The following is a 26,691-nucleotide window of genomic DNA, read 5'->3' as shown; positions in this document are numbered from 1 at the left end:
CTAACATCTGTCGCTAGTGGCACATGCATGTGAGTCAATCTCAGTTATTAGCATTGTGCAATGTTCTGGTCTTCCATATGTTCTTACTGTACATGTGTTCCCTAACGTGTGCTGGTGCTAGTTTTGTTGTTACCATTACCTCCAGGCACTTTAAGATGGGCTGCTGCATGACTGCACCATGTGCAGTGCAGTAGAGTGCGTATTGTATAGTATGCATGCAGTAGAGGCTCTCTGCCATCTAGTGGTGACTGTGATATTATTAACGACTCAATGCAGGTTCAATCAGGACTGCTGCAAATAAAGTGATTTCCATACAACAGATACACAAGTCTGTTGTGGTCAATAAATGACAAAACATTTTAATTATATGGATGTTAAATTAAAATCAAATGAGATTCATTTTGATTTCCTCTTTATTAAAATTTTATTTAATTCTGTACAATAAAAAATATCCAGTGGTACCATTTACCAGTAAAGTTTTGAAAAACAAAAAGATTAAATAAATTAAAAAACAAAGACAACTGATGTGAATTAAAACAATGAGCAAAATACAAATAGTATTTCCAGTCCAAGAAATCTAAAAGAAACGTCACCCTAATCCAGCTAACTGTGTAAATCAGGTTTGTAATCAGGTCATTTTCCTTTCATTGAAACTAAAAGACATTGAAAGTACAGTTCTCAAAAAATCCCCATAGATTCTAACACACCCTTCACCTTAAAGCTGATTTTTAGTTCATAAGAAAAAACTGAATTTATAAAACTGAAAATGAATCTTAAACCACAGTGAGTGTTTACAGCAAGAAATAATCCGGGTTGATTAGTTTTACATCTTAGTGATAGGCATTGAATCTCTGGACAGAAAACAAAAAACATTCAAACAGTATATCTGAAATGCTTAATTCCTACGATGTGGCATTCATAAACCCACGTTATTACACAGCCTTAAAAACAACATCAGAGCATTGGAACTATCCAATATCCCACATAATCTGATGTAACTGGGTCACCACGTGTACAGTTAGTGTAAACTAAATTTTAGTCATGATTCAAAACCCAGAAATGTTACACACCTTTAATCGTTACGCAGTAACCTTTAATCGTTAGTGCTTAGCCAAGGTTATTCTACATGGCAAATCGAAGAAAAGCTGTTTAAAAAGCAGTTAAATCACTTTTCTGGTCTTTCAGTTGTACAGAATATAAGGTGCCAAGTAAATAAACATTCATCAGAGCTTGATCTATGACACTTATGATTTAATGCACCAACAAAATGTCTTGTATCTCACTGCAGAAGGCACATTAGGATGTAATCTGGATCGGGTGACCCGTCCAAATTCAAATATGATTTGGTGTTTAGTATTTTTTGGGATTAAATCGACTGGAAAAGTGTGTGTATCATAAATGTGGGTGCAGGTATAAAATGGCTCCTGAATCCTCCAGTCTTTTTAAGGCTTCAGCTTCATGATTGAGGTCATGGTAGGAATTCTGCAACAGAGAGAATAGGGAGCATCAGTATCCAGAGAATTAAACGCTTTATCAGAGTTTATGTTATACCATAGAGGACGTTTGAACTACTGTAGATGACTGCTACCCACCTTCATAGACTTCATGGTGTCATATCCATAGTAATGGATAGGGTGCCTTTGGCTCTTTGAGTTAGGGTATCCAAAACCGGCTACGTGGACCACATCACAGTAGTTAAGAGCTACAAACACAGCGAGGATACCCGTGGTAGGATGCACTGGCTTCTGGAACAAACAAAACTTAATGACAGCCTACTGCAATAATTTAGTGTCTCCTGACAAACTTTTTAAATCCCCTGTAAAATGTGTAAGATTTGAAAATTTCAGACATGAGCTTAAAGCAACATTGAAACTGCACCAAATTCCACTGGGATTTTGTCATTTTTCTACAAACAAAACAATATGCCATCAGAATCACATAAAAAATATACTCACAGGGGCTTTAACATATTGAAAACTACAGGCATATTAAGCATGCTGTGATATGAAATACAAGGTGTGCTAAATCTACATGCACTCGCACAACCTTTGCTAGACAAATATAAGAAATGAGCATTTATGTAAAAAAGGCAAAATGCTTTTTGTTGCATTGTTGTGAAGTGAAAGCTAGAGTTCAGTGTTTCACACTCTTGAAGCAGACAGGTTTACTACGACTCAACTACAGCCTCCCATTTCACCACTAGATGGTAACAGAGGGCAACAGAAACTGCTGCTTTTGACCTTTCCTTGTAGGTAATCAAACACAAGCCTTTCTCCATGTTCCAGATTACTATCATCATTATATCATAAACTCAACATTAATTGTCATGAACCTCCTGTAACTTACGACATCTAGCTCTTGAGCTTGAATGCACCTCTTCTACGTCGCTTTTAGAATCTGCAAAATTAATGTCATGTAATCTAAAACATGTAATGTGGTGTGAGCTGTACAATAGTGGGCTCAACCTTGTGAGGTAGACCTATTCAAATGATTCAATATAATCCTCATATTTTAATCTTTAGCTGCTGACCCCTTACTAAACCCTCACCCCTTCTGTACATACTCATTATCAAAATGTAATGCCTTGCAGCTCAGAGACAACTTGTGAGCACTTTGCTGTTTTAATGCAGCCACTGCTGATCTGTGCACCACAGCGGTATCATCACTAACACAGCACTACCTGTACCCCGAAGGTCTTAGTTGCATTACAGAAGCGTTACTTGCACATTAGCAAGTCTCACCCTGCAAACTTGATTGATTCCAGAAGCTTACTCACTACTTTGATGCCAGTAACTTCAGACTAATTTTCCATTTGAGGGTTTTTGAGCAAAATCCTTGAGAAATTGCTTTAACATCACCAAATGTATACAAATTCTGTTTCTTAAAATGTTACTGGAATAGACTTGGACACCAGAAAAAGAAAAAAAAAGTTCTGGTGCTTTTGTTCTCGTAGTGCAGCAACTGATACAATGGATTACCCTGCCCTTACTGAAAGGAGCCTAAGACTCACAAAAGAACCTCAGCTATTTTGCTCTGTTTGATTCAGTCTTTTTTTTTTTTTAGGGGGGTTGCGTTGGCTTTATCCATGGCAAATACAGTATGTGTCATTTGTGATGCAAATGACAAACAGTGTTTCTTCATCAATGGATGGAACAAACACATTTCATAGCTAAAACTAGATCTCTGACAAGGAATTGCAGGGTACATTTTGATAGCAATTTTAATAGTCCAAACCAAGACTCAAGTGATCTTCAACCACCTTCAACAGTCAATTACACTTGTTTTATCGATAAGTTAAATCTGAGGATGAGCCCTTTGAGATGTGCACCTCATTTTTAAGGGGGGACTCAGACACAAAACACGGACACACAATCCCAGACACACTGATACTCTCAGTTGACTCTGATTTGACTTTTTGCTTGTTGCGGAACTAAAGCTGCTGCTTTTGCTACATATGAGCAGTATTCACCCCCTTCGCTAATTACAATAAAGTAGTCAATATTAAGCAGAAGCACTTTGGGCACCACTGACCGCCTAGAGTTGATGTGGGGAGGTCTGGGCATCTGGATAGTGATTTCTTCCCCCCTCATTCATACAAACAGGTGATCTGTATTTAATTTATGATGTCAAACTAATAACACCAGTGAACTATGAGTGACCTATTTATTAATTTATTGGCACTGTACATGTTAGCTGGTCGCACTATTGCACAACATCATACCAACTCTCTTACGAAGGGATTAATCGGAATAGCAATATAAAGGCATAATATACAAACTCTCTCTTAAAGGGCATCCTGGAATTGTGAATACCCCGCTTTGATTCCAGCTAGGGGCCTTTGTTGCATGTCATCCTCCTCTGCCTGTATCCAATGTTCCATGTCTGTGTCAAAATGCTTTATTTCTATTGAGAAGAAAATTGCAATGTCCTGTGTAGCCCTACACAAAAGAAATCTTTGTCCTAAAAATAGTGCTAAAATAAATTTTTCTGCAGCTTCCTTGCCTGCCACTTGTGATCTGCCTTTGCAAAAGAAAAGAAAAAAAAGAAAAAAGAAAACAAAGTGACATTATCTGACCTCTCCGACATCATTTTGAAAACAAAACTAATGTGAGATTTAATGAGTTGAGACGTGTTTTGTTGTGTTGTCCCTGGTGGGCTCTTACTGTGCACAGATATTTCCCTCTGTTGTTTGCCATTTCCCGTATGACTCTGTCAATGATTATCCATGTTCACAGAGGCAAGAAGAAGAATCATTCCCACATGGCCGTGAGACAGAAGAAACTTTTTCTTTCCACTCCCTCTCCAAAATGCTGCACTTTCCCAACCGCTCTATCAAACGTCTCTCCTCTACAGCTTTCCATGCAATCATCTAGTTTCCTCTGTGACAGCCCTACAGAGAAATTTCTGTCGCACGTACCAGAGTTTACAATGTCCTCCCACATTTCCTCTTCCTAAAGCTCAGTAATTAACACATTGTATCTCATTTGTTTAATCTGTTGTTGTGGTTTTGCAGGACATTACATGCAAGGTCACTGTTGGTAGGCAAATTTAACCTTTGAACAGAGCCAGGCTAGCTGTTTCCCCTTGTTTCTTGTCTTTATGCTAAGCTAAGCTTAACTGAAACTGGCTTCTGGCTGTACAGTAGCTTCATATTAACAGACAGATACGAGAGCGGTATCAGTCTTCTCATTGAATTCTCAGCAAGAAAGCAAATTGTATTTCCCAAAATATCAAACTATTGCTTTAGGCCTCGCTGACAAGAAACTGTATATTCTGGAATGTGTACATATAGGCAAGCATATATGTGTGTGTGTGTGTGTGTGTGTGTGTGTGTGTGTGTGTGTGTGTGTGTGTCTGCGCGCATTGTGCTTGGTATTTTGGCATACTGGTGTATCTGTCATGCCTAAAGCTGCATTTGAATAGAGATTTTCAGCGTCCTACTTGAGACAGAAATATTAGCAGTGTTGTAAATATGCAAATAACAATTATTAGACCTTTCATAGTGGTTTTCATTCTACAAGACCTTCTTCAAAGCACAGTTTCAAAAAGCTGAGATCATAAGTGTGCAATGGCTCTCAGATGGCTGAGAGATAGGTTCTCTACTAACTAACTCCCTGATGAGAAACGCGTGAAGAAAGAGCACGAGGACATGGTTATTAATGGTTAAATTTCACCAAATAAAAGTGTGTGTAAACAGATGTGCAACATATGTCGACTGCAGTGATAGATAAATACCATGACAATAATAGCCTTGAGGAAGTTGTGGCTTAGGAAGTATTTTTCCATTTTTGTAGTATTTTACACCTTGCATAGCAGCCTCTGCCATCAGTGTATGAATGTGTGCGAATGGGAGTATGTGGCATGTAGTGTAAAGTGCTTTGAGAGGTCAGAAGCGCTACATCAGTATATTCCATTTTCCATTTGATAAGAAACTGAAACAAAACTTCTTCCCTGCACTCTTCTTTCCTCTCTAAATTCGCTATTGCACTGAGCAGGACTTTTTTTTCTTTAATTCCCCCCGCAATGGGACACAGCTGACATTCTGTGTGTATTAGCCTCATGTGGTCGCCAGCACATGGGCGAACACCAGAGCTCTGCAGCGGTCCGGCACATAGTTTGGACTTAGGCCCATGGAGCCTTGGTGAGAGGGGGGCTACATACTGTCACCACTGCAAGCCAGATCTACAAGGGCTCAACACAAGCCTGTGTTTGGGGAGGTGGGTGAACATTAGAGTTATGTGTGTGTGCAAGCGTGTCTGCAAAGCAAAAAAGAGAAGGAAAGAGGAGAAAAGAGAGACACGGTTACATGTGCGAGAGCACAGGTTTTTGCCTGTGTGCCTGTGTGTGTGTGTGTGTGTGTGTGTGTGTGTGTGTGTGTGTGTGTGCGCTACAGTCAGGACTCCTGCTGTCATTTAGCAGAGGAGGAATAGCCGAGGACAGAAAATAGGAAAAAGACAGAATAAGACAAGATAAGGGAAATCTAGCGGGTTAAGGATGTTAAATCAGGGTAAATATATATATTTGCAGCACTGCATTAAGTCAAATCAGTTTCAGAAGCAACATGTAACTGTCTGTACTTCCCTCCATCTTTCTCCTTCTTTTCCTGCTCACCATCCTCTTCCCCCGGCCCTCTCCATACAGTCTGTGCAGATGGCGCAGAGCTCTTGTCGGGCGAGCCCACTGATCGCCTGTAGGGTCGCTGCCTTCCCCACTGCTCACTCTTTTCATGCACCAGCCAGTTCTGTTTGTACTACAGTCCAAAAGGGCAACACACCCACTCTTTGACAAAAAAGGGCTCAGAAGAGGGGAACAAGCAGAACCAAAACAAAACTTGGCTCAGGCCCATTTCAGAGACAATCCCCACCAAACACACAACAAGCCACACATGGCAGATGGGTTACAATGGGCCAATAAAAGCTTCATTCTACATGAGTAATAGTCCAAGTCAAATCACAGGGTGTTTCAAAATCCAATCGCCTCAGCCAAAGAGGGAGTTGAGGTCCAATATGTGGAACAAAAACAGATCAATGGTACACAGCGAAAAATGTCACGCATTATGTTTTCTCATTGCAAAATCGCAGCTCTTTGGTTGTAGTTTTGTGAGTTAGTTTACGGTTATGTTTTCACTTTTGTTTGTTGTTGTTTTTCATTCCTTTACTTTACCCTTTTATTTCATATTTGTTTCTTTGAGCCAAAAGTAACAAAACATGCTCAGTGAAGATAACCTAAACCTTGACCTCATGAAAAAACAGTTGCGGTCACAAAATCCAGACCTTTTTTCGGAGAAAACAGTAATAATCAGCTTGGAAACACTGGAAACTGTGCTTTTTCCTAAAAACAGAGCATCTGGTTATATTTACACACTATTTTGGCTTTCCTTCAAAAGCCAATTATTTCCCAGAGATTCACTGTGCAGCCCAGAAGACATGCAGAGCTTATCTTGTAATGAGATGCCAGAATGCCAAGCAGAAGCTAATCTTCATCATGTTTTGCAGTAATTGGATCTGCAAAATTGCTATTGACCCAGCTACATTTCAAGAGAAATGCCTCTTGCAGTAACTGTTTATCACAGCGCTCAAAGCATATCACTCGAGGAGCTGTGGCTAATCAGTGGATGCTCCATCCAGCCTTGTTAACATTCATGTGGGAAGTAGCGAAGGGCAAGAAGGGAAAAAAGGGAGGTATGAGAGACAGGGAACAAACAAGAGAGAAGGTTCTGCTGGGAAAATTCAGCTGAAAATGCCAGAAATGGTCGATATTGAGGTCAACAATTTGGTGTGGACCTGAACCAAAACCTCTTGTGATATGCACGCCTGCAGCTTCATGATTCCGACTTCAATGAGGTGGAAGTGATCTCTCACCTGTTTACTTTTGGGATGCTGAGGGATCCGGAGCAGTCTGTCGGCAGTCTGGTGCAGAAAGTGGGGATCCAGCACTCTGATTTTACTGACGTCACCAAGCCAGATTTGGGGAGGGGGCTTCCAAAAGCCTTTCCTGACCTGGAGGGCACACATAAACATGGACGAAAGATAAGACACAGGATATGACAGGAAAAGGACAGAGAGGGAGTGACAGATTTCCTATTTTTGGTAAGCACACTGAGTTCATTTGCACAAACAGGGATGCGATTGAACCTATGACTCCCTCTTGTCTGGAGGCAACTAAATCAATGTGCAAATTAGCAAGTAATGACCCTGCAACTATTAGCAGTAGGAGGCCGGAGGTGCCGGGAGCAACAGAGTGAAGGGTGTCTGAGATGGAAACTACATTTAACTCTGAAGGGCACTGGCATCACTGAAGTTGAACCTTTTAAGTATTTATTCCTGATATGGATGGCTGGCAAGGGCTGAAAAAAGAAGCTAAAAGGAGTGTGTTTATGTGAGGCAGAGGGGGAGGGAAAGAAAGTGAGATGGAAAGTATGTGTGTGCGTGTGTGTTTGTGTGCGAGAGAGTGCATTCTCACACATATCCTGTACCCTCTTCTCATTATAGAGGATCTCTTTGAGCCACCGTAGATCTTGCTGCTTGAAAGGCACCATGACCATAAGTGTTCCAGGCTCGTTGTGCAGTCCAGGGTTGTAAGAGGCCGACTCGGGGTAGAAGAACCTCATGGTGGTCTTGTTTCCTACGTCCTCCTCATAGCCTTTCACTGGGGCATCATTCAACCTGAGGCAGGGGCACAATACAGCATTCAGGGACAAGAATTGTCAGGTTTGTGTTCTAAAGGATTTCCATTTTTGCAGTTTTTTGTTTAATCGCAAGCATAGTCACATTACGTCCTTTGAAATGTTGTTGAGCATAAAGGGCAAAATGTTCAACCTGCGTCTTTTGCTGCACTCCCCACCTCCGCTGTATTTGGGGCTTCTATCGGGCTAAGCAGTGCAAGCGTCCCAAAGCTTTCAACACTATAAAATAACTATAACTGCCAAACCGGTAGTAAGTCGTGCATGTCGATTGTCGTGTCTTGGTAGCCTATTGATGTTGGTTGTGTGCCATTAGTCAGCAACCAGGATGTTTTTGTACTGAGTTCCTTCTTCTCCTTCCACGTATGCCCTGAGCTGACTGTAAATAAAATAAAATAATAAAAAAGGCTGCAAGTAGGACAACTAACTCACACGGTAAGGCTTAAATATCAGTATGCGCTTCATTCTGGAAACATCCCTCTTATAATATAACAAATTCTAAAAACCACATAATAACTCATTCCTTTACCAAATAACTAACACAGTAACAGAGACTGAGACCTTGTTTGGTTGAATGATTAGTCTGCACTTTGGAAACTCAAGTCTCGACAGGTTTTATTAGAGTCCAACGGTGTTTCTATGACAGAAATAGGCTGATGACGTCAAAGTCTCAGGCATGCATTGAATTCTGAATGTCAATAACCTTACTCTACTTGGCCAGGGAACGATTAGCTTCTGAGAAGAGAGGAAGAGATGTGAGGGAGAGGGGGTTGATGGGGGGAGAAAAATGCATTGTGGCCAGGCCAAATTCTGGCTGTTTGAAAGAGGCTTATAAAAACTCAGAATGCATGTGTTCATTCCAAGGCTGTAAAGTCAGATTTGCTGAGTGTCTTTGTCCCTGTGTAAACTAAATGCTTTCTTTTCTCCATTAGAGAACTTTACTTGACCCAAAAGTTTGCTAATTGCTGAGCGAACGGCTCTGTGTCAGGGTCAAACGGTCACACAGTCGGATAATGTCCATCATTAGTCAGCCAAGTGAATTCATATCCTTCTTTCACCACATTCCCTTTATACAGTCAATTTGCAAGGCTCATTGTTATTATTTCTCAGTCCTAACAATCCTGAAACATGAAGGTGGTTATATGAAGAAGTCTTGGGTTTAAAAATTGTATCACTATTTTTAATGAGACAGACTTTGTGAAGTTTTTTTTTTTTTTTTTTTTTTTGCTTTTATTATAGTGACAGCCAAAGATGGACAGGAAAGGGGGGCAGATAGAGGGGATGACACATAGCAAAGGGCCGCAGGTCAGATTCAAACCCGGGCTGCTGCAGCAACTCCGTACATGTGTCGCCAGCTCTACCGACTGAGCTAACCAGGTACCTGAGTCAAACTTTGTAAGATATTAAATTATAGTGCTGTCACATTCTAAAAATGCACACCTTGGAGTGTAATCAAAATTTAGTGAAGTGAGTTTGTAAAACTTGTACTTCCTCTTCGGTGTGTACAGCATGTCAAATAGTTAGCAGTAATAACAACAACTGACAACTATGACAACTGTCATAGTACTTATAACAATACTTTTATAGGACGTTCTCCTTTGTGCTTACCGAATGACCACGTCATATTTGTTGATGATGCCTCCCAAGGAGCTGTTTTTAATGGCAAAACCATTGCCTATGACTACACAGGTTCTGCATTCAAGGCTGTGGAAAAAAACACCACACACACACACACACACACACACACACACACACACACACACACACACACACAGTTCAAATGTGGCACATTTATGCTCATGCAACCCTCCCACAGGTCCTGAGATGAGTTTTGTATAGTCAGAAACCAAATGCCATCCTCAAAAACATAACTCACAACTTATTCATAACTATTACCAGAGGATGCTTTATTGATTATGGGGAACGGTTATGTGGCCCTAACTCATAAGTACCTATAATCACAGTAATCATGAACACTAAACACATATTACAGGATGTACCACAGCAGGAACATGTATTCAACCAGTAACAAAGTTAGACAAATATTCTTGTTGTAGTTTTAATTGTGTGTGTTATTACATTTGTTGGTGCCAATCCTGCATTATTAGCACTGTACAATGACTATTGTTCTGCACTATGGAATCAGTCAAATAAAATCAAACACAATAGGGGCTAATAGATCAAACCTGGGTTATAGGAATAAAACGCTGACCTTCAATATCAAAGTTCCAGGTTGGCTTGCACTTACTTTTCAATGTTGGCTGGCAACTGATAATTTGCAGTTACAGCCAGGACTTTCAGTAGCAGCAGCTCTGGGAGGGAAAGTGAGAAAGAACCAGAGGTTTTAAACGTTTGAAAATGTTGAACACAGAAGTACAATTCACATAAAACACTGCTGTGTAGTGTTTCAGCTGTCGGAAATCTAATTCCAGGATTACAATAGATACGTAGTCCAGAATGAAGGCTGGTAATCTTTTAATAAAAGCACAATGCCTTTATAACAGTGAAGCATCAGATATGGTCATAAATTAATTCTCAGAATATTGTGAAGGTATTTTCAGTTATGTGAACCTGAACTGTACATATGAAAAAAGATAAAACATCCACCTTCATAAAGCAGTAATACCAAGATGTGAGACATGCTGAGTAGACTGAGCAGAAAGAGCAGAGGATAATGTAAAATCAACCTACCACTGCCCTTAATGCCATAAGGTAATGCCAGATTTGACAGATGCTCCCGCCAGAAAAAATCCTCCAGTTTCAGAAAGAGCTGTGTCTGTCTGCTAATGCTGCATGAAAAATGTCAGAGCAGGATTTATAACATTAATACGGCAACGCACAGGGTTTCACAGTATAGATGAATTATGTTACAGGAAGGTTTGTGGCGAGAGGGGAGGATATGAATGAGGCGTGAGAAGAAGGACCAGAAGCACACAATGGACAATACCAACTGTGATGCCAAACAGTAGTGAGTTCATTCTGGCTCATGGAAAGGCTTGACGTGCACTTTCCCAAATGTACTGGTATCTATTAAGTAGGTAAAGCAGACTCAAAAGCAAACCAGCCATTTACATGATGTCATTCATCCAATAGCAATTTCCCTCATTAAAACCTGCTGTTGGTATTTATCTCCTCAGGAGAGGGGAAAAGAAAACAATAACGTTACAGAGCCTGTGGAGTGAGACAAATGTGGCAGGTTGTAATATGTGAAACTGTTGCTCTTCTGTGTTCGCTGGCTTCAGACTCCAGCCGTTTATGACCTACTGTCTTTGACAGTGAGTCTCTTAGACATTTATTACCCTTGTGTGCCAGCTAGCTCTTCGCAGGAGATCAGGATAAATCTCCAGGGAGGGATCTAATTAGAGAAATGTCACTGTGATTGCCTGGAAGGCCTCCCTGTGACTGTAATGACTGATGTGAAAATCCAACAACAAGCAACCAGCAACATCATGTGAGAATGCAAGTCATGTTCTTTTACAGGATCGAACACAGAGGAGATGAATCTTGACTGTTTAAAAGGTCAAAGGGCAGAAAGTGGAAGGTCTACTGAGCTGAAGAAATAAACAGTGACCTTGGAGGAGGTTGGGACGAACCACAGATGGAGACCATATCACTATTTTGTAACAGTACAGAGCCCACAAAAAGATCAAAAGTAAATATACAGCTGGATAAACTGATAATAGAGCAAGAGAAAATAAATGAGAGGGGGGTCAGGGCTGTGGAACAATGATTATTTAACAAGGCAGAACCTGAGGAGAACAAACAAGCTATTGTCTGGCTCTGAAAAATGCAACTTTATCAAGAGCTCATTCTTAGCCAACAATGGGTTTTACATCAGCTCTCCCTCTCAACCATTTTATCAACGCATTCCATTTGAGTTATTGAAACATAGGGTAATGATGAGGATTTAGATGGAAAGTCGTTCCTTATAATAACTCCTGTTCTTTCTCACTAAAATATGCTTTTCCTTCACGACTGCGAAGAAGCAATCCTAACAGTTCCAAGAAGCCTGGCACCTCATGTTCAAATAAAAATGTTGGCACACCTTTCTCCCTTAAGCCATCCACTCCTTCCAGTTTGTAAAAAAAACACAGACATGCCATTACTCACTTAAAGTTAAGGCTCTCCCACTTCTTCTGGGTTAGCCAGCCACCACACAGCGACTTGCTACTGTTCAGAGACTTGCTGGTGCCTCCGTAGCTGAAACACAGACAATCACCACAACTGGCATGAAAACTGCTGCTGAATCCATAAAAACACAGTGTGCCAGTAACTGGGTCCAGAACACTCAAAAAGTGCAAGAATGGGCATATGTGAGTACCTGACCAGCAGCTCAGACCACTGGATGATCAGAATGTGGGTTGTCTTCTTAAATTTTTATTGACTCAGCACTGCACAGACCTCATGCTTACTTTTTTTTTTTTTTTTTTTACCAGAAATGGGCATTTATGTAATTGTGTGACCTCAATACCAGGACAACTGAGAAAAGAAAGAAGAAAGAAATGGTTGTGTTAGCGTGTGTGTAATTACCTTTGAAGTATGGCATAGGAACAGTAGTATGTGACAAAGGAGATGAAGAAGAGGAGAACTGGGACAAGCCTAAGGCACCATGCTGGAGTCAAAGAGGACGAAAACAGAGGCAAACATACATGTTTTAAAAATCAGTATCATCAAATTTCACCAACCACACAGTATGGCTTAAAAGTGACATTTAATTTTTTTCATGTGAAGGACACTGCAGTGACTGAAACTGTGGTGTAAAATAACCTCAAGCTCAACCTCATTTCACACACCAAGATGTACCAAGATCAGTACTGAAAAATAAAACTGAAATGACTATTAATAGCTTTCCGGTATCTGATGCTATTTCGAAACAACTGCATTAGTCTACAGTAAGCACTACACCCAATGTGGTTTCTGATTGATAACAGAGAGTGAAATAAGAAATTCAATTTAAACACATTAACCTAATAATAATTCAATAAGACATGTGTTCTTCTACAATTACCAGTCACATTTTAGACACCCAAGTGAAATTTAATATGCACTGTAATCACAAGTTCTGTGACCTTGATTTGGTTTGAATCAAGAGTGAGTGAGTGAGAGAATATGACTGAGAGAGCATTGAGAGTTTTGGGAAACCCCATAATGAGCTGTTCAAAGACAGGAAGTGTAACCACATCGGCATTAAATCATCTTCAAGACACTCACCGTCTCTATTTCTTCCATTTATAGATACTACACACACTATGAATGTCTGTCCTGGGAAAACAGACCATGTATAAAGCCTAATATCAGTGGTATGCTTTTGAAATTTGACAGTCACTGTGAGAAGTACATTTACCTCCATGAATTCATATTTATGTGTGATCCAATATTTTAAGCTTGCAGCAACCTTTCCGACTACAGCGGGACGGGACAATTTTATTTACTTTCTTTCCAAGAGTTAGTTAAGAAGATTGATACCACCCTGGTGTACACTAAATATGAAGCTGCAGTCAGCAGCTGGTTAGCTTAGCTTGGCAAAAAGACTGGAAAAGAGCAGACACACTTAAAGCAGCAAGCTGCAATGATCGGGCCCTTGCAGTCCGCGCACGTCAGGGCGCTCTGGGGTTGCGTTATGTGTCATCTGTTTCCAGTAGGTGGCGCTCTGACAATGACGGATTAATGGTACATAAATGTTTTCAGGGCAGGACTCTTATCAGACATGTGAAGTTTCGGTGAGATTGGACAAAGTACACTGAAGTTATGACAACTTCCTGTTTCTTGGCGAAGTGTCATTATTCGACGCGACGGCACATATACGCCATTCGATGCACATCACGAACGTCTTTAGACTGCACTGACCAAATCAGATGTACAATCCAATAAAAAAAATCACTGAAATTCAAAATTTCAAAATGGCCGACCTCCTGTTGGGTTTGCCGTATGGGTCTAAGAGACTGTATTGTTTGTCTGGTCATGATACACGCGCTTACCAATTGTCATCCATGTCTTGCGGGCTGAGTTTAGGGGGCGTGTGTAATAGGGTGGCCAGTCCGGCTTTTAAATGCCCTGTCCGGCTGCAGGCGTAGCCTTAAGTCGGACACTCATTTGTCCTCCTTTTGAGAAAATAACAAAAAGGTTCGCCTTTTGACACATTACCTCGTTAGTTTCATACTTATTGGCTAAAAATGTGTGTCAAAATAAGTAATTTCATTGGTTACATTTTCGTGTGGTGACCTATCAACACATGGCTAAATTTAATATTCAAATGAGCAATGTGTTGATTCGCCAAGATCACCTCAGTTGCTAGGTTACCACCAGGCTGTCAATCAAGCTCTCAGCGACAGAGAACGTAACGTGAGCTAACGTCGGTTGTTGGACTGAAATTCTGAAAATGCTCATACTGAAGGTGCTGTATTTTTTTTACCCTTTATCTATCCAGATAAAAACATTAAGAACAGTTTCTGTATGATATTTATTAGACCTATGTAATCTGAATTGGAAGGGCACGTTGTCATGAGCTGTATCTTGTATATTTATTATTAGCTATGTGGTATGTGTATGCACCTTTATATAATCTGGTGGAAAAACATTTCAATTTAAAACTGGATCATACCAAACAAATATCTGCTTGTGTGTCCCTGTGTATGCAAAGTGTCCTCTTTTTTGATGTGAAGGAAATGGCCACCCTAGTGTGTAAGCCATTTTGGGACTGCCATGTGACCCATACAACACGAAAAAAAATTTCGTACAGCAACAAGACTGTTGTTGCCAACTGTAATAGTAGATGTTAAGCATTAACACAGTATGTTGATGTACTGTGTCATTTTACATTGAAGGTTGTAAATTATTTCAATGAGTGACCTCAAAGTCAACATTCTGCTGATTTTAAACAAAACTAACTGTGAGCACAGGTAATCCAATGAAAATCTCATTGTTAATCTGTGACAAAGTGCATTGTGGTCCATAATCCTCTCATCTTTGCATGTGAACACTCACATCAGATTAGTGCTTTACTGAATATCAAGAGAGAGAAAAGTCCCATTCAAGCAATCTGCTATATGCCCACAGCAAATCAGAAAAAGCGTTAACATCAGATAAAAAAAAATGTACAAATCACAGCGAAACAGCTTACTTTTAGTTGCCTTCTGGGACATCTTCACGTGCTCCTAGGGCCTCTCATGTCTACATAGTGCATGAGGTTATCCTGGTGACGGGTACACATAGGAGAGAGACCACATTTGTTAGCACCTCCTCTGAACCGCTTTCTAAACAGCTTTCTAAACTACCTACTCCCCTTCTGAGCAGATGGTTTGAAAGAAGAAAGGAAATGCTGTAAATTCAAATACACATCAGTTAATAACACACCCAACCACTCACACACACACACACACACACACACACACACACACACACACACTGATGCATGAAAGCAAAAAACACAACAGGAGGGTGCACAGAAAAGAGGGGAGAGATACTCAGATAAGAACAAAAGAATACAAGAAAGACAGAGATAGAAGCTGAGAGAGAGAGAGGGGCAGCAGATGAAGGCTGATGCGTTTAAGAGGATCCAGCATCACATCAGCTTCTGCACTACGCTTGGTTCAACTGTGCTTCGGAGAGTTCAGATTACGGCTTAGATCAGATTAAAAGGCATTCAACGCTACATACATCAGACTATTTAATGCACAATGCACATCTTATCCACAATCTTCCTGAGGCCAGAGGCATCCATAACCAAGTATTTCCACTGAACATGCCTGATGCTGCTTCAGCACTGACAATCAATAGCACACTGCAGAAGAGCACAGCTGAATATCTATTTTTAAATGTCTATGTGTGTGTATGGTCTTGTTACATTGCAACAACTGTAATCTAATACTGCTGTAAAGCTGCTAGTAAATCATGGCCACTCAAAGTGTGAGACAGCGAGGGAGTGGAGACCACATGATCAATTAACACCACCACAGGGACGTTCTACAGATTTTACGCTGCATTATGTGGACACTCAAGTCCCTCCCTGGAAACATAACATATGATATTATACTGCAGCCTTCTGAATCAGGGTTCCTTATAATGGAGAGGGTGTGTTTTCATCCTGAACCGGATATGAGGCTGGGCTGTGTTTGTTATCTAAGTTATTGCTTAGGAAATTATACAAACACTAACGAATGTGTAGACAAGCAAAACCTCAAACACATTGTTGTCTCTTATGATACAAGCAAGAGGATTTTTTTACCCTCTTCTCTGTTGTGCTTTGGCGAGGTAGCACATGATTCAACTGTTCTGTGCATGTATTTGCTGTGCCCAAGTTGGTTAACCCATTAGTCAAAGTGACATTATTTGCACAGTTTTTCAAATATGATAATATGCAGCTTCTCAGTCTAACCTCATTGTAAACTGAATATCTTTGGGGGTTGGACTGACAACACCAACAATCAAAGCCTTTTTTTTTTTTTTTTACTGTTTTCTAACATTTCTGTGCCGCCACCCATTATACATTTAAGGGACACTGTGTAGGAATTTCTCCCATCTAGCGGTGAAATTGTATTTTGCATTCAAACGAATAGTGCTCTCTAGTGCCTCACGTTTTCAAATGCGTATTGCAACTATGGTAGCCGTTATGTACCAAGAAGCCTACCTGTCGAGGAGAAAGCAGGCAACTTAAGTGTCCCTTTGAATTCTTTATCCTTCATTAGCTCTTTCCACCCGGGAAAAGCTACCCCGATGTTTACCCTCGTTTTTTGAATTCGCCAGTCACGTTGCCCTTTTAATTCGCTTTTTTGGCGACGAGGATTCCTTTTCCTGTGGCTCGGCATAAGTATGATCATCCATTATTAACTAAAGTGCAGTGCAGACTTTCAAATGTGCCGGGGCAGTAACAAGCGCCTCTCACTGATCTCCTTCTCCGTTATAGCTGGTTTCAGTCACGTGATGCTGGCTCTGAACGAAAACGCGGTGTGGATTACCTAGACAGGTAGGCTAGAGCTTTATGTCCCTCTCGGCGATTATGGTTTTTCAAAATTGCGGAACGACATGGAAGCCTCCATGGACTTGCCCGTCCAATGTATATACAGATAAGAAATTCTTCGCTTACGAGAATAAGTCAGATCATTGGCAGAGGTAATTTTACACCAATGAGGACACATTTATGAATGAAGACATTGATTTTAGCTCATAAAATACTTAAAAAACTACACAATGTCCCTTTAACAAAAAAACTACAACATGCTACAGAACATCTTACCTTTTCCCTCTTTCATTTCCAACGATTTAATCTTCAGTGGTACAGATGTTATGAGGCTGACGTTCTCCCTGTAGTAAATAGCAAAACATGACTGACGTGACATGAAAGCAAATGGATATCTACACAATTAACTTCATTCTTTTCTACTTGTCACTGAACTAAAAAGGAACTCCTAAAGAGGAAACTCCATACATGAACTTCATATGCACTTTCAAATGATATACGTTAAAATACAGGCATGAGAGCCATGATATGGGCTGATCTTTTTATTTTGTAGCATATATTTAATGCTGAAATGATTATTATGGATTTATTATTGGTTATTTGGACTAATAGTTGGACCAAACAGGCAATTCAACTATGTCAGTTTGATGGGAATTTTATAGACTAAACAAGCCCTATACCTATAGCCCTATCACCCTCTATCAAACGTGCCTATCACCGCCACCCAGCATTTGTGGGAGTTACAACAGCTGGACATACTGTAGCTCCCAGGAGCATGAAGCACACAAGGCACAAAAGGCACCGGACCTCCTCACAGACACCACAGGCAACACAACAGCAGAGCAGCACAATAGCTGACTGTGTGTGATACAGTGTGTGGGGGAGGAGGGTGGATGGAGGGCTGGCTGGGAATCGGAGAGCAGAAGGGGTCAAGTGCTGTGCTGTGCAATGCTATGAGGCGCTCCGGCCCCGGCTGACTGACACTGGCAAAAGTCCTCAAGGTGCTAGTAAGATTTAGTCCTGTCAGAAATGCCCTTCACCCCTAATGTTCTTAAAGGATTTCTGCAAGACGAAGTGTGCATCTCGAAAGAAACGCAAACAGACCACTTAAAGAGCTCAGTCACACACTGTAGTGATTAAAGATGAGTCAGGGAAGCAATCCTGGCAAAAGCACTGCATGGGAAAAAGTTAAGTTCCTTCTTCCCAAAGAAGGTGAGGGCTGACAAAGTAGTTAATGTTTAGGTTAATGTTGTCATTAATTAAGCTAATTACAAATAAATATGTATATCACCATACTCGGGTGGTATCAATATGAGGTCGATATTTAAGGGGTCATTGTGTTGAGTGAGGATGTAAACAAATAACTTACTAATTACTAATCAAACTGATGCATGAAGACTGTACCTTGTATTCATTTTGAATTGTGAGCATGTGTCTTCACACACACCCACACACACACACACACCACAAAAGGTGGCAAAAGGTCCTTGTATCATTAATTATCATTGAACACAGAATGCAAGACCTAACATTTTTATTGTAAGATTTATGAAGTCAATATGAAGTCCTTGCAACGTAGTCGGCACGGACATAAATGATGACTCTAAATTACCTTCTTCTTTACGCCCCTTTCACCTTCTAGCTGATTTCGCTCAACAACAGACACACCCTCTAACGCAAAATCGCATGTACATACTGCTCAAAATAGAAAATCAACCCTAAAAGACATAATCCCAGAATTTAATCCAGTGAAAAGAGCTAAATCTGGTGCCCATTTGAAAGTTTTGAGCGCTTTTATGAAAAACAGCTTTCAAATAAATTGGAGGCTATAATCAACCCTTTTTGGTTCAAAAAGCGTCTGCATGAGAAACAGCATGTTCGGGGAGCCATGGGTATGTAGAATGTACAGTAGATGAGACGTGGTGATTCCCTGCGGGGGGGGGGGTTATGACTTTAAAATAATGAAATAACACCCAGTTTGAAATCAGATCAAATGACCACACTTGCAGTACAAGGGGAGGTGTTGATGAAGAGCCACTTGAGTTCATCTGACAAGGGGCACATCAGACAGAAAAGGTTAGGAACCACTACACTAACACACTGGGACAGCTGAACACTTATTTCCACACTTATGACATTACATTTTGCTGTATCACTTCTGCTGTAAATGAGATGGACCATAACTGTTCCGTAACTGATGCAGCTTCATGTTTCCCTGAACCCTCTTTGTCATCCACAATTTAGAATTTTAAGTCTTTGCTTTTTTTCTTCCATTCTTGTTTGTCTCAAGAGGAAATGTGTTTCAGAATGCCCTTGGAGTTTTGAATTTCAAACTAACCTGTGTAACTACTATATACTTGCACACACAGAAAGTCAACCAAATTATTATTATACAGTATTATAATATTTGGAGTTATGCTCTCAGGATGGTCCCTGTCATGGGGATGCCCCGTGACTTGTAACTTAAATGAGACACAACATAGAGTGCTTGTCCACCTCAGCTACTTTTTACATACCATCTAGCCGGCAGGTGTCTGGGGTTTGGTAATTAGGACAGATGTTGGGTTGAAACATGATTGCACTTGGCCATCTTATGGTTTGGACCCAGGAACTGGCAAACCAGTCCCCGCCCAGGTGGACTCCTTTTATGGTCAGGTTCCTGGGGGAATGTGCCACGTGTAGTATAGTTGAGGGGGGAGATTTAGGAGGCGTTTGGGAGATTGGTTATTTTGAACAGTTGGGATCTATTCTATTTACTCTTTTGATATGTGTAGTGAGTTCTTTCTACTGTTGACCTATAAAACTTGACTATTGGGTATTAGATAAATGAATGCTAAAGGTTAATTGTTTTCTTAATTGTTGCTTCCTGTGGTAGGAGCTACCGCACATATAAGCAGGAGTTGAGGGTTCTCCAGGGGAGACTACTTTTGAGGATGTTGGTGAGCAGGCCACACAGTTTGTTAGCTGCCAGGGGCCCAAGCTTAAGGTATAGCCCTGAGAAGAGTTGAGGTTATTTTTGATACCTCTAGTTACCTTTTTCCTAAGTTGTGTCTATTCGTTTTTCATTTTTAGTTAGTTTGTTGTTTTCTTTGGTTTGGGCCAAGCTGATCCTCACTGTAAATAAGCTGCACTGATCCACTGCTTGGAGAAAAGGGATATAAAGAAATTTGGACTGACTGAACAGTTTCAAGGTCCCTTCCTTACTGTTTTCGCCACTCAAGCAATCGTAGAGTCCCCTATTGCTCAAGATAGAATGATTGCCCGGAACGTGGGGAAAGCCTTCGATAATGTAAATGTTTCCCAACAGGAACTCCACTAAAACTAAGAAAAGCATGTTTCCTTTCTTGCAAGACTTCATGCCAACTCAAGCTAATCAGATCACATCTTCCATAGTCAGGCTCTCTTAGCCAGCAGCATGTGATTCATACTGGCGTTGAAGTCTTCTTAATGATGGCGACAGGGCACTCTTCTTGATGTAAAAATGAAATTAACTCTGGGTATTTCTATATATTTTGAGATTTTTGCAAATATGATGGAAACGACATTGACATGAGAAATGAGATATGATGTTTCCAAAAAAATGTGCATACCTAATATATCATGATATAGAATCATGGCATTACAATCAGAATATCATTTGTAATTTTGGTAAGTAGTTGTGTAGCTATCAATCTGACAATAGTATCTTATGTGTGTGTGTGTGTGTGTGTGTGTGTGTGTGTGTGTGTGTGTGTGTGTGTGTGTGTGTGTGTGTGTCAGCACACATCCAGGAAACTCTTTAGTGACTCAGTATGTTTGCCCTACTCACTACTTTGGAAATCAGTCTGGTCATAATTATGGAGAACGTTTGCTCAGTTGTATTTTGGCAGAAGCTGACCATTTCCATTTGGTCATCACAGACGGTTCACACACTAACATATTGAACCAAGATTCCTTTTTTTGGGGCTTTGCGGTCCTTCCTAACTGCAAAGGACCGCACATTGTGACGCAACTATAGGTAGTTGTTGTGCATGTACTATCCCTGTAATCAAAGAACAAGAAGGCATCTCACCACAATAGCAATGCAGTAAGAAAGACAATGACAGCATACTGAACTCTGCAAATATGATAAGAAGTTACATAGTTACAAAGTGTGTTACACAAACAAAGTAATACCACACAAGATAAGAAACAATTCAACTGTGTAATAGTGAGATTAGATCAAACTTGAATAAAGACAGTGACTAATTTACTCTGGAGGGTGGGAACTGCAGCAGCAAGCCTCATTTGTTTTTTACTGTTAACCTTGGGATGGTATGCAGGGTTTTATTATATATTATATGTTGTATAGTTGTAACGAAAGTAATTTCCCCCGTGTGTGTGTGTATGGCAGTGAAAGGCCCGGAATATGAGAAGTGAAAGTAAACAGAATAACATTATAATCAATTCCATATTCAATGGGATGTGACTTTCAAAAAGCAACACATGCAGTGCCTTATCATTGTTTATTTTTGTTGTTGATGTTAAGAACCACTATTGTTGGGTTAAAAATCTGACAACTCATGTAAGGAGATTTTTACCATTAGATATAAATTGACAGAGAAAAACTTCTCATTAAAATAGCCATTCTTATAATTAATAATGGATAAGGATGGATAAGCCCCTTTGGGGATCTTGAGGCAAAATAAAAAAGCTGTGGGTCCTCCTCCTCCTTGTGTCTTGCACTCTCCAAGTAAACAAATCAACACATTTATTCATCACATTATTAAACTGAAATAATGTGATTCCACTACAAAACTGAGGTCTAGTAAAAGGCCCTTGTCATCAGTTACTATTGTAAATATTCACAATTTATGAAATGTACTCTTATTGGGCTAAATGTGACTAAACTCAATAACAAGATGTCCCCCAAGGACTTATAGAGGCCTTCACTGCAGTGACCGGCGTACTAGAGTCTGATTACATTTCCCTGAGATGAATGTTTTGAGGGCAGATGTGTATTCATCAGAGTTTTTAAGACAGATTGATTGATTCAAGCAGGACTGAGTCATAACTGCAAAGGGCATGTTGTGGTCTTTCAGCTAATTTGCTACAAGTTGCCATGTGCAAAACATCTCTAAGCCCCATTAAATTAACATCTGTGCACTTGCCTACATGTATGTTCTTTCTTGCGTATCTGCTGCGACAGTGAGTAAATACAGCAGCCTGAAAAAAAAAATATTTATAAAAGAAATTAAGTCAATATTAATAATATATTTAACAACTTGGTGGCACCATCAACAATTTTACCACAGTTCATATGTTGAAAAAATCCAATTGAACTAACATTTTTGGATTATGTTTTCAACACCAATAAACATTTAATTAATACTGTCTCAATGTGCCTGCCAACTTTCCCACCATAATATTTTAAATTATACTTTGAACAACCATTTTAGCTATTTTTTATTGTAATAAAGGCAATAAAAGCCCCCCCCAAATTTTTAATTAAGCACTTCTCTGCAATGCAAGCAACTTTTCAGTTGACAAAGAACACTAAATAATTTACATTTAATGAGGCAGAGTTAAGCCCTCCCCTAAATAAAATGTTATATTCAAACTGCCAAACATTGCACCAGCCTGTGGTAAAAGAGATACGTTTTATCTTGTAACTGAAAGAACTGTGTGTAAGATGTAGTGGTATCTAGTGGTTTAGTTGCGGATTACAACGCCCTTGCCACACCCTCCCGTTCCAGGTGTGTTAGAGAAACTATGCTACTTGCGAAAGGCCCTGTCTGGAGGCAGAAGCTGTTCACCATGGCGGAGGATGATGCATACTTTCTGCCTGATCAGTACCGTGCATGTGTATCTCCTTCCCGATCTGTACCGCCAATGTGCGACTCAAGAGAGGTGGGCAGGAAATAAGATACTACATTTTGATTTAATCGGATTTGTACATTTTTGTACAAATACACATATGGTCCATGGTTGTCTCACAAATGCATCAAGAATACTTTAAACTGTGTCTGTAACATTCTGAATTACATACATTGTTTATTTTCTGATGATGGAAGTAGCTAACGAGTGAGCCATCTTGTTTTCATTCTCATATCTGCTGAGAGCTGCTCAGTTACATGAATTACTGTAATGTGGCTGCATTTGCTGTTATGTGTGTGTTAGCATTAGGCTATTCATTAGCATGTCTAATGTTAAAATACAGTCCCATTTTCAGTCTCATTGGCGCCAGCAAACACCAAGCTTCTGCCTAATATACAATGAAGTAATGTAAGGTTTATATATATATAGTATAGTAATTTGGTGAGAACACATGTGTTCACTAGGTTAGCAGCAAACTTTATAAACATTATCTCTAGTAATGTTTATGTATCGTACAGTATAAGTTATTATGTTATTAATTCAGTCCAACTGCAATCAAGGTGCATTTTGCAGACTTTAACTGCTGTCCAGTAGGGCTGGGCAATAAAACGATAACGATATCTATCGCGATAGACACGTGATCAATATCAATAGAAAATACGTTCGATAGAATGTTCGATAATTTCACTTGAACTCTGTTAGAGAAAAATAGGAAGAAAACCCCGAGCCAGAACCGCAAGTCATTCTGGGGGATGTAGGCAGAGGAAGGGCTTTAGCCTCTCTACCTATCACAGCCCAGCTTAGCCAGGTTGGTGGCATCAACAACAACAACAACAACAACAAAAGAACGGCGTGGACTGAAAGGAGAATATGAGTGCAACAGCGCAGGAGGAAATTGTAGATAAAAAAGGAAAGGTCAGTTTGGCAATATTTTGGTTATTTTAAGTCAGACAAGAGTCAGACCGATGTTGTCTACAAACTTTGCAAGGTCGTTGTCCCTGCCAAGTCTGGCAACACGACAAATTTATTTTAACACCTCAGCCGCTCTCATCCGCTGGAGTACAGCAGTCTCAAAGAGCCACAGCCACAGCCATCGACATCTGCCGGTACAAGTGGAACAACACACAAGCGGCAACAGACCACCATCGAGAGGTACACGGCAGCATGTGCCATACCACAAAACATCAAAGCAATATAAAGATATAACGGATGCAATGGCGTATCATTTAGCTAAGGACATGCTCCCGCTCAGAACAGTTGAGAAGTCTGGGTACAAGAATCTCATGCTTATGTGCTTGACCCCCGTTACATTCTACCAGGCCGAAAGCACTTTCATCAAGCTTTACATGAAACAGTTTTCCTTGCAGTGAAACCATGTTGTTGTGTTATTTTTATAATTTTATGCTGGTTTGATACTGACATATTACTGTTTGTTACATGTCAAAGAGGTTAGTTCTACCTCAGGTGTACAATTTTTTATTTACAAAATACTTTGCACATTTTGTTGGATTAAGCATGTATTTAATGTCTATATTTGCACATTGACCAGTATGTTTATTTATTTGACTGTTTTTCATGGTTGTGTTGACCTCTTTATAAAGGTTAAAGGTTACATTTAAAATAAAAGTATTTAAACTCAACCTTTTTTTCTCCTGGTCCTCATTTAGAATAGGTTAAAAAAACGAATCAATAATTCTCGATATCGACTGATATGAAACACTTATACAGTTTTCAGCCATATCGCCCAGCCCTACTGTCCAGCTCCTTGCTCACATCAACAAACCACCACCAACTCTTACTAAACTGAAGGTTGGACATGCAAGCTTATCTACAGGAAACGCTCTACCGTAAGTTTCCGCTGTGGATGCAAGATGAGCAGGAGACTCTTCAAAGAGTAGTGTATCACTGCATGTAGCTTGTACCACAATACATTAACTTTTTAGTGATATATGTTAACACCGGAACACTTGAACAGTGACTGTATTTAGTAATGTAAATGATGATCTTATACTGATTAAACTGTCCAAAACAATAAAAGGTCATTTTGAGTTGACCAATATGTATAAAAGATCATCTCAGTTCATATATGACTAGGATGCGTAGGTTTTCATATAAATGTTACAGTTTCCCCTTGAGTTTGCTGGGTTTATTAATATCAATGCTGTGATATTTTTTTTCACTTGTTAATAAACACTTTGACTATTAAAACTGATCCCACTGCCACTTAGTTTTTGGAATTGTTTATGAGTAAGCTTTCTTTAAAATGTGTTAGTTAGTGTGACATTGTCTCAAAATATCCAACTGAACTAAAATCCAAGCCTGGGCACCTTTTTGGATAATCGGAGAAGCAGTATTGATTCAGTGAACGTCATAACTTAACATTTCCTGATTATTAGAGTTTCTGAGAAACAATGCCACGAGGCTCTGGTTTAGTGTCAGACTGTAACTTCAATTCCTCTTCAAGTTAGATTCATTGCCACTGATCACAGGGAACATAATAACTGTCCGTGGTTGAATACATTCAAGAATATGTCATTATCCTTCATGAACATAATGCAGCCAAGCCTTTTCCATCCCAGTCTACAGTGCACAGTGAAGGCCTATCCATCCATCCAACCAAACCAAACGGAAAGGTAAGCACACTGACACAAATAGACAAATCAAGACTCGTGCCACACAAATTAAATTGGATATCTTGTGATCCAGTGGGGACCAGTTACACCAGATCAGTGTGTCATGCCTCCCTTACAAATATGTACAAAAACTCCTAACACACACACACACACACACACACACACACAGGCTCCCCGCTGCATGTTACCTCGGGTAGGGTTTTAACAGTGCTACTCACCAGCACTGCTGCCCGACAGATGAGGTTTAATCCGTGGAGCGAGCCTGTTGTCCTGTACAGTGATGTTGCCACCAAGTTCACGTTGCTTTTGGTGATAATCACTGCGTGGGAAAACGAGAAATATGCGTCCGCCAGCAAAGCGCACACACGGACAGAAGCGAGGATGTGGCGTGAGCATTAAAGCTCATCCCTCTGAAGAAATATAGTGAAAGCAAGAACCGCGGAGAGTAGTTTACTGTTGGCGTGGCGGGTATGAAGTCCTCACGCAGATATAGCGGTTTACTGGAACGCTTTCTCACTGTTACAGCGCGTTCCCTTTTTTCCTCCCAGCACATGGACGCATGCGCATGCGGGGACGCGCGCTGGGCCGCTGGAGAGAAGAAAGATCCGAATACCACGGATGCAAAAATGTACAAGCCGAGACCTGACGGTGCTGGCGTTGAACTTGAGCTACACAGGTTATTTAAATCTTCCATGTGATCTCCAGCTTATTATGATTGTTTGCCCTATGCCTCCTCGATCCGCCTCAAACTGGAACAACATCTGGAAAGACTTTGCTGTTGGCTGTGATGGGTTTCTTTCTTTTTTTTAAAGAGCTCTGAATGCAATAGATAGTGAAACATAGGGCCAAACTGTGGTGGAAGAAGTGCTCAGTTCTGTTACATGTAAAAGTCCTGCTGCATTCCAAAGTTTTGTTCAACTAAAAGTACGTAATAGGAGCAAAATGAAGTTAAAGTACCAAAAGTAAAAGAACTCATTTTGCAGAATGACCAATTTCAGAATAATATACAGTATATTATATTATTGGATTAGAATTTTTGAACTTGAATGTTGCAGCTGGTAAAGAGGGAATTAATTGAACACGTG

At 40.2% G+C, this 26,691-nt stretch overlaps 1 protein-coding gene across 7 annotated transcripts; it reads right to left on the bottom strand.

Annotated features, from left to right (window-relative positions):
• Positions 1-395: 395 nt before the first annotated feature.
• Positions 396-26,226, bottom strand: st3gal4 (ST3 beta-galactoside alpha-2,3-sialyltransferase 4). 7 transcript variants are annotated; one of them, XM_051397253.1, is made up of 12 exons: positions 25,825-25,974; positions 17,415-17,482; positions 15,303-15,374; positions 12,713-12,794; positions 12,293-12,382; positions 10,874-10,971; positions 10,431-10,494; positions 9,791-9,886; positions 7,976-8,165; positions 7,362-7,499; positions 1,593-1,745; positions 396-1,482 (listed from the first exon to the last, which is right to left on the bottom strand). In XM_051397253.1, the coding sequence occupies exons 3-12, from the start codon at positions 15,322-15,324 to the stop codon at positions 1,393-1,395; spliced, it is 1,023 nt and encodes a 340-aa protein (XP_051253213.1). In that variant the 5' UTR covers positions 15,325-15,374; positions 17,415-17,482; positions 25,825-25,974; the 3' UTR covers positions 396-1,392. The 7 variants fall into 7 exon arrangements, 5 of the variants coding, with proteins under 5 accessions (XP_051253213.1, XP_051253214.1, XP_051253215.1 ...); XM_051397254.1 differs by lacking the exon at positions 25,825-25,974 and adding an exon at positions 25,795-25,813; XM_051397255.1 differs by lacking the exon at positions 17,415-17,482 and having other exon boundaries at positions 25,825-25,971.
• Positions 26,227-26,691: the final 465 nt, after the last annotated feature.

The sequence above is a fragment of the Dicentrarchus labrax genome, unplaced genomic scaffold (assembly GCF_905237075.1).
Source record: "Dicentrarchus labrax unplaced genomic scaffold, dlabrax2021, whole genome shotgun sequence".
In the NCBI taxonomy this organism is placed as follows: Eukaryota; Metazoa; Chordata; class Actinopteri; family Moronidae; genus Dicentrarchus; species Dicentrarchus labrax.
The sequence above is the reverse complement of the archived record's forward strand: the minus strand, read 5'-3'. Positions and strand labels throughout refer to the sequence as shown.

Excerpts from the sequence above, each read along its gene's own strand:
- st3gal4 (XM_051397251.1), bottom strand. The coding sequence starts at position 26,002 with ATGCTCACGCCACATCCTCGCTTCTGTCCGTGTGTGCGCTTTGCTGGC. Across the intron at positions 10,495-10,873 it reads TTATGGCATTAAGGGCAGTG|AGCTGCTGCTACTGAAAGTC; the intron begins GTAGGTTGATTT and ends TTTCCCTCCCAG. Across the intron at positions 7,500-7,975 it reads TCCTCTATAATGAGAAGAGG|GTCAGGAAAGGCTTTTGGAA; the intron begins GTACAGGATATG and ends TGTGCCCTCCAG.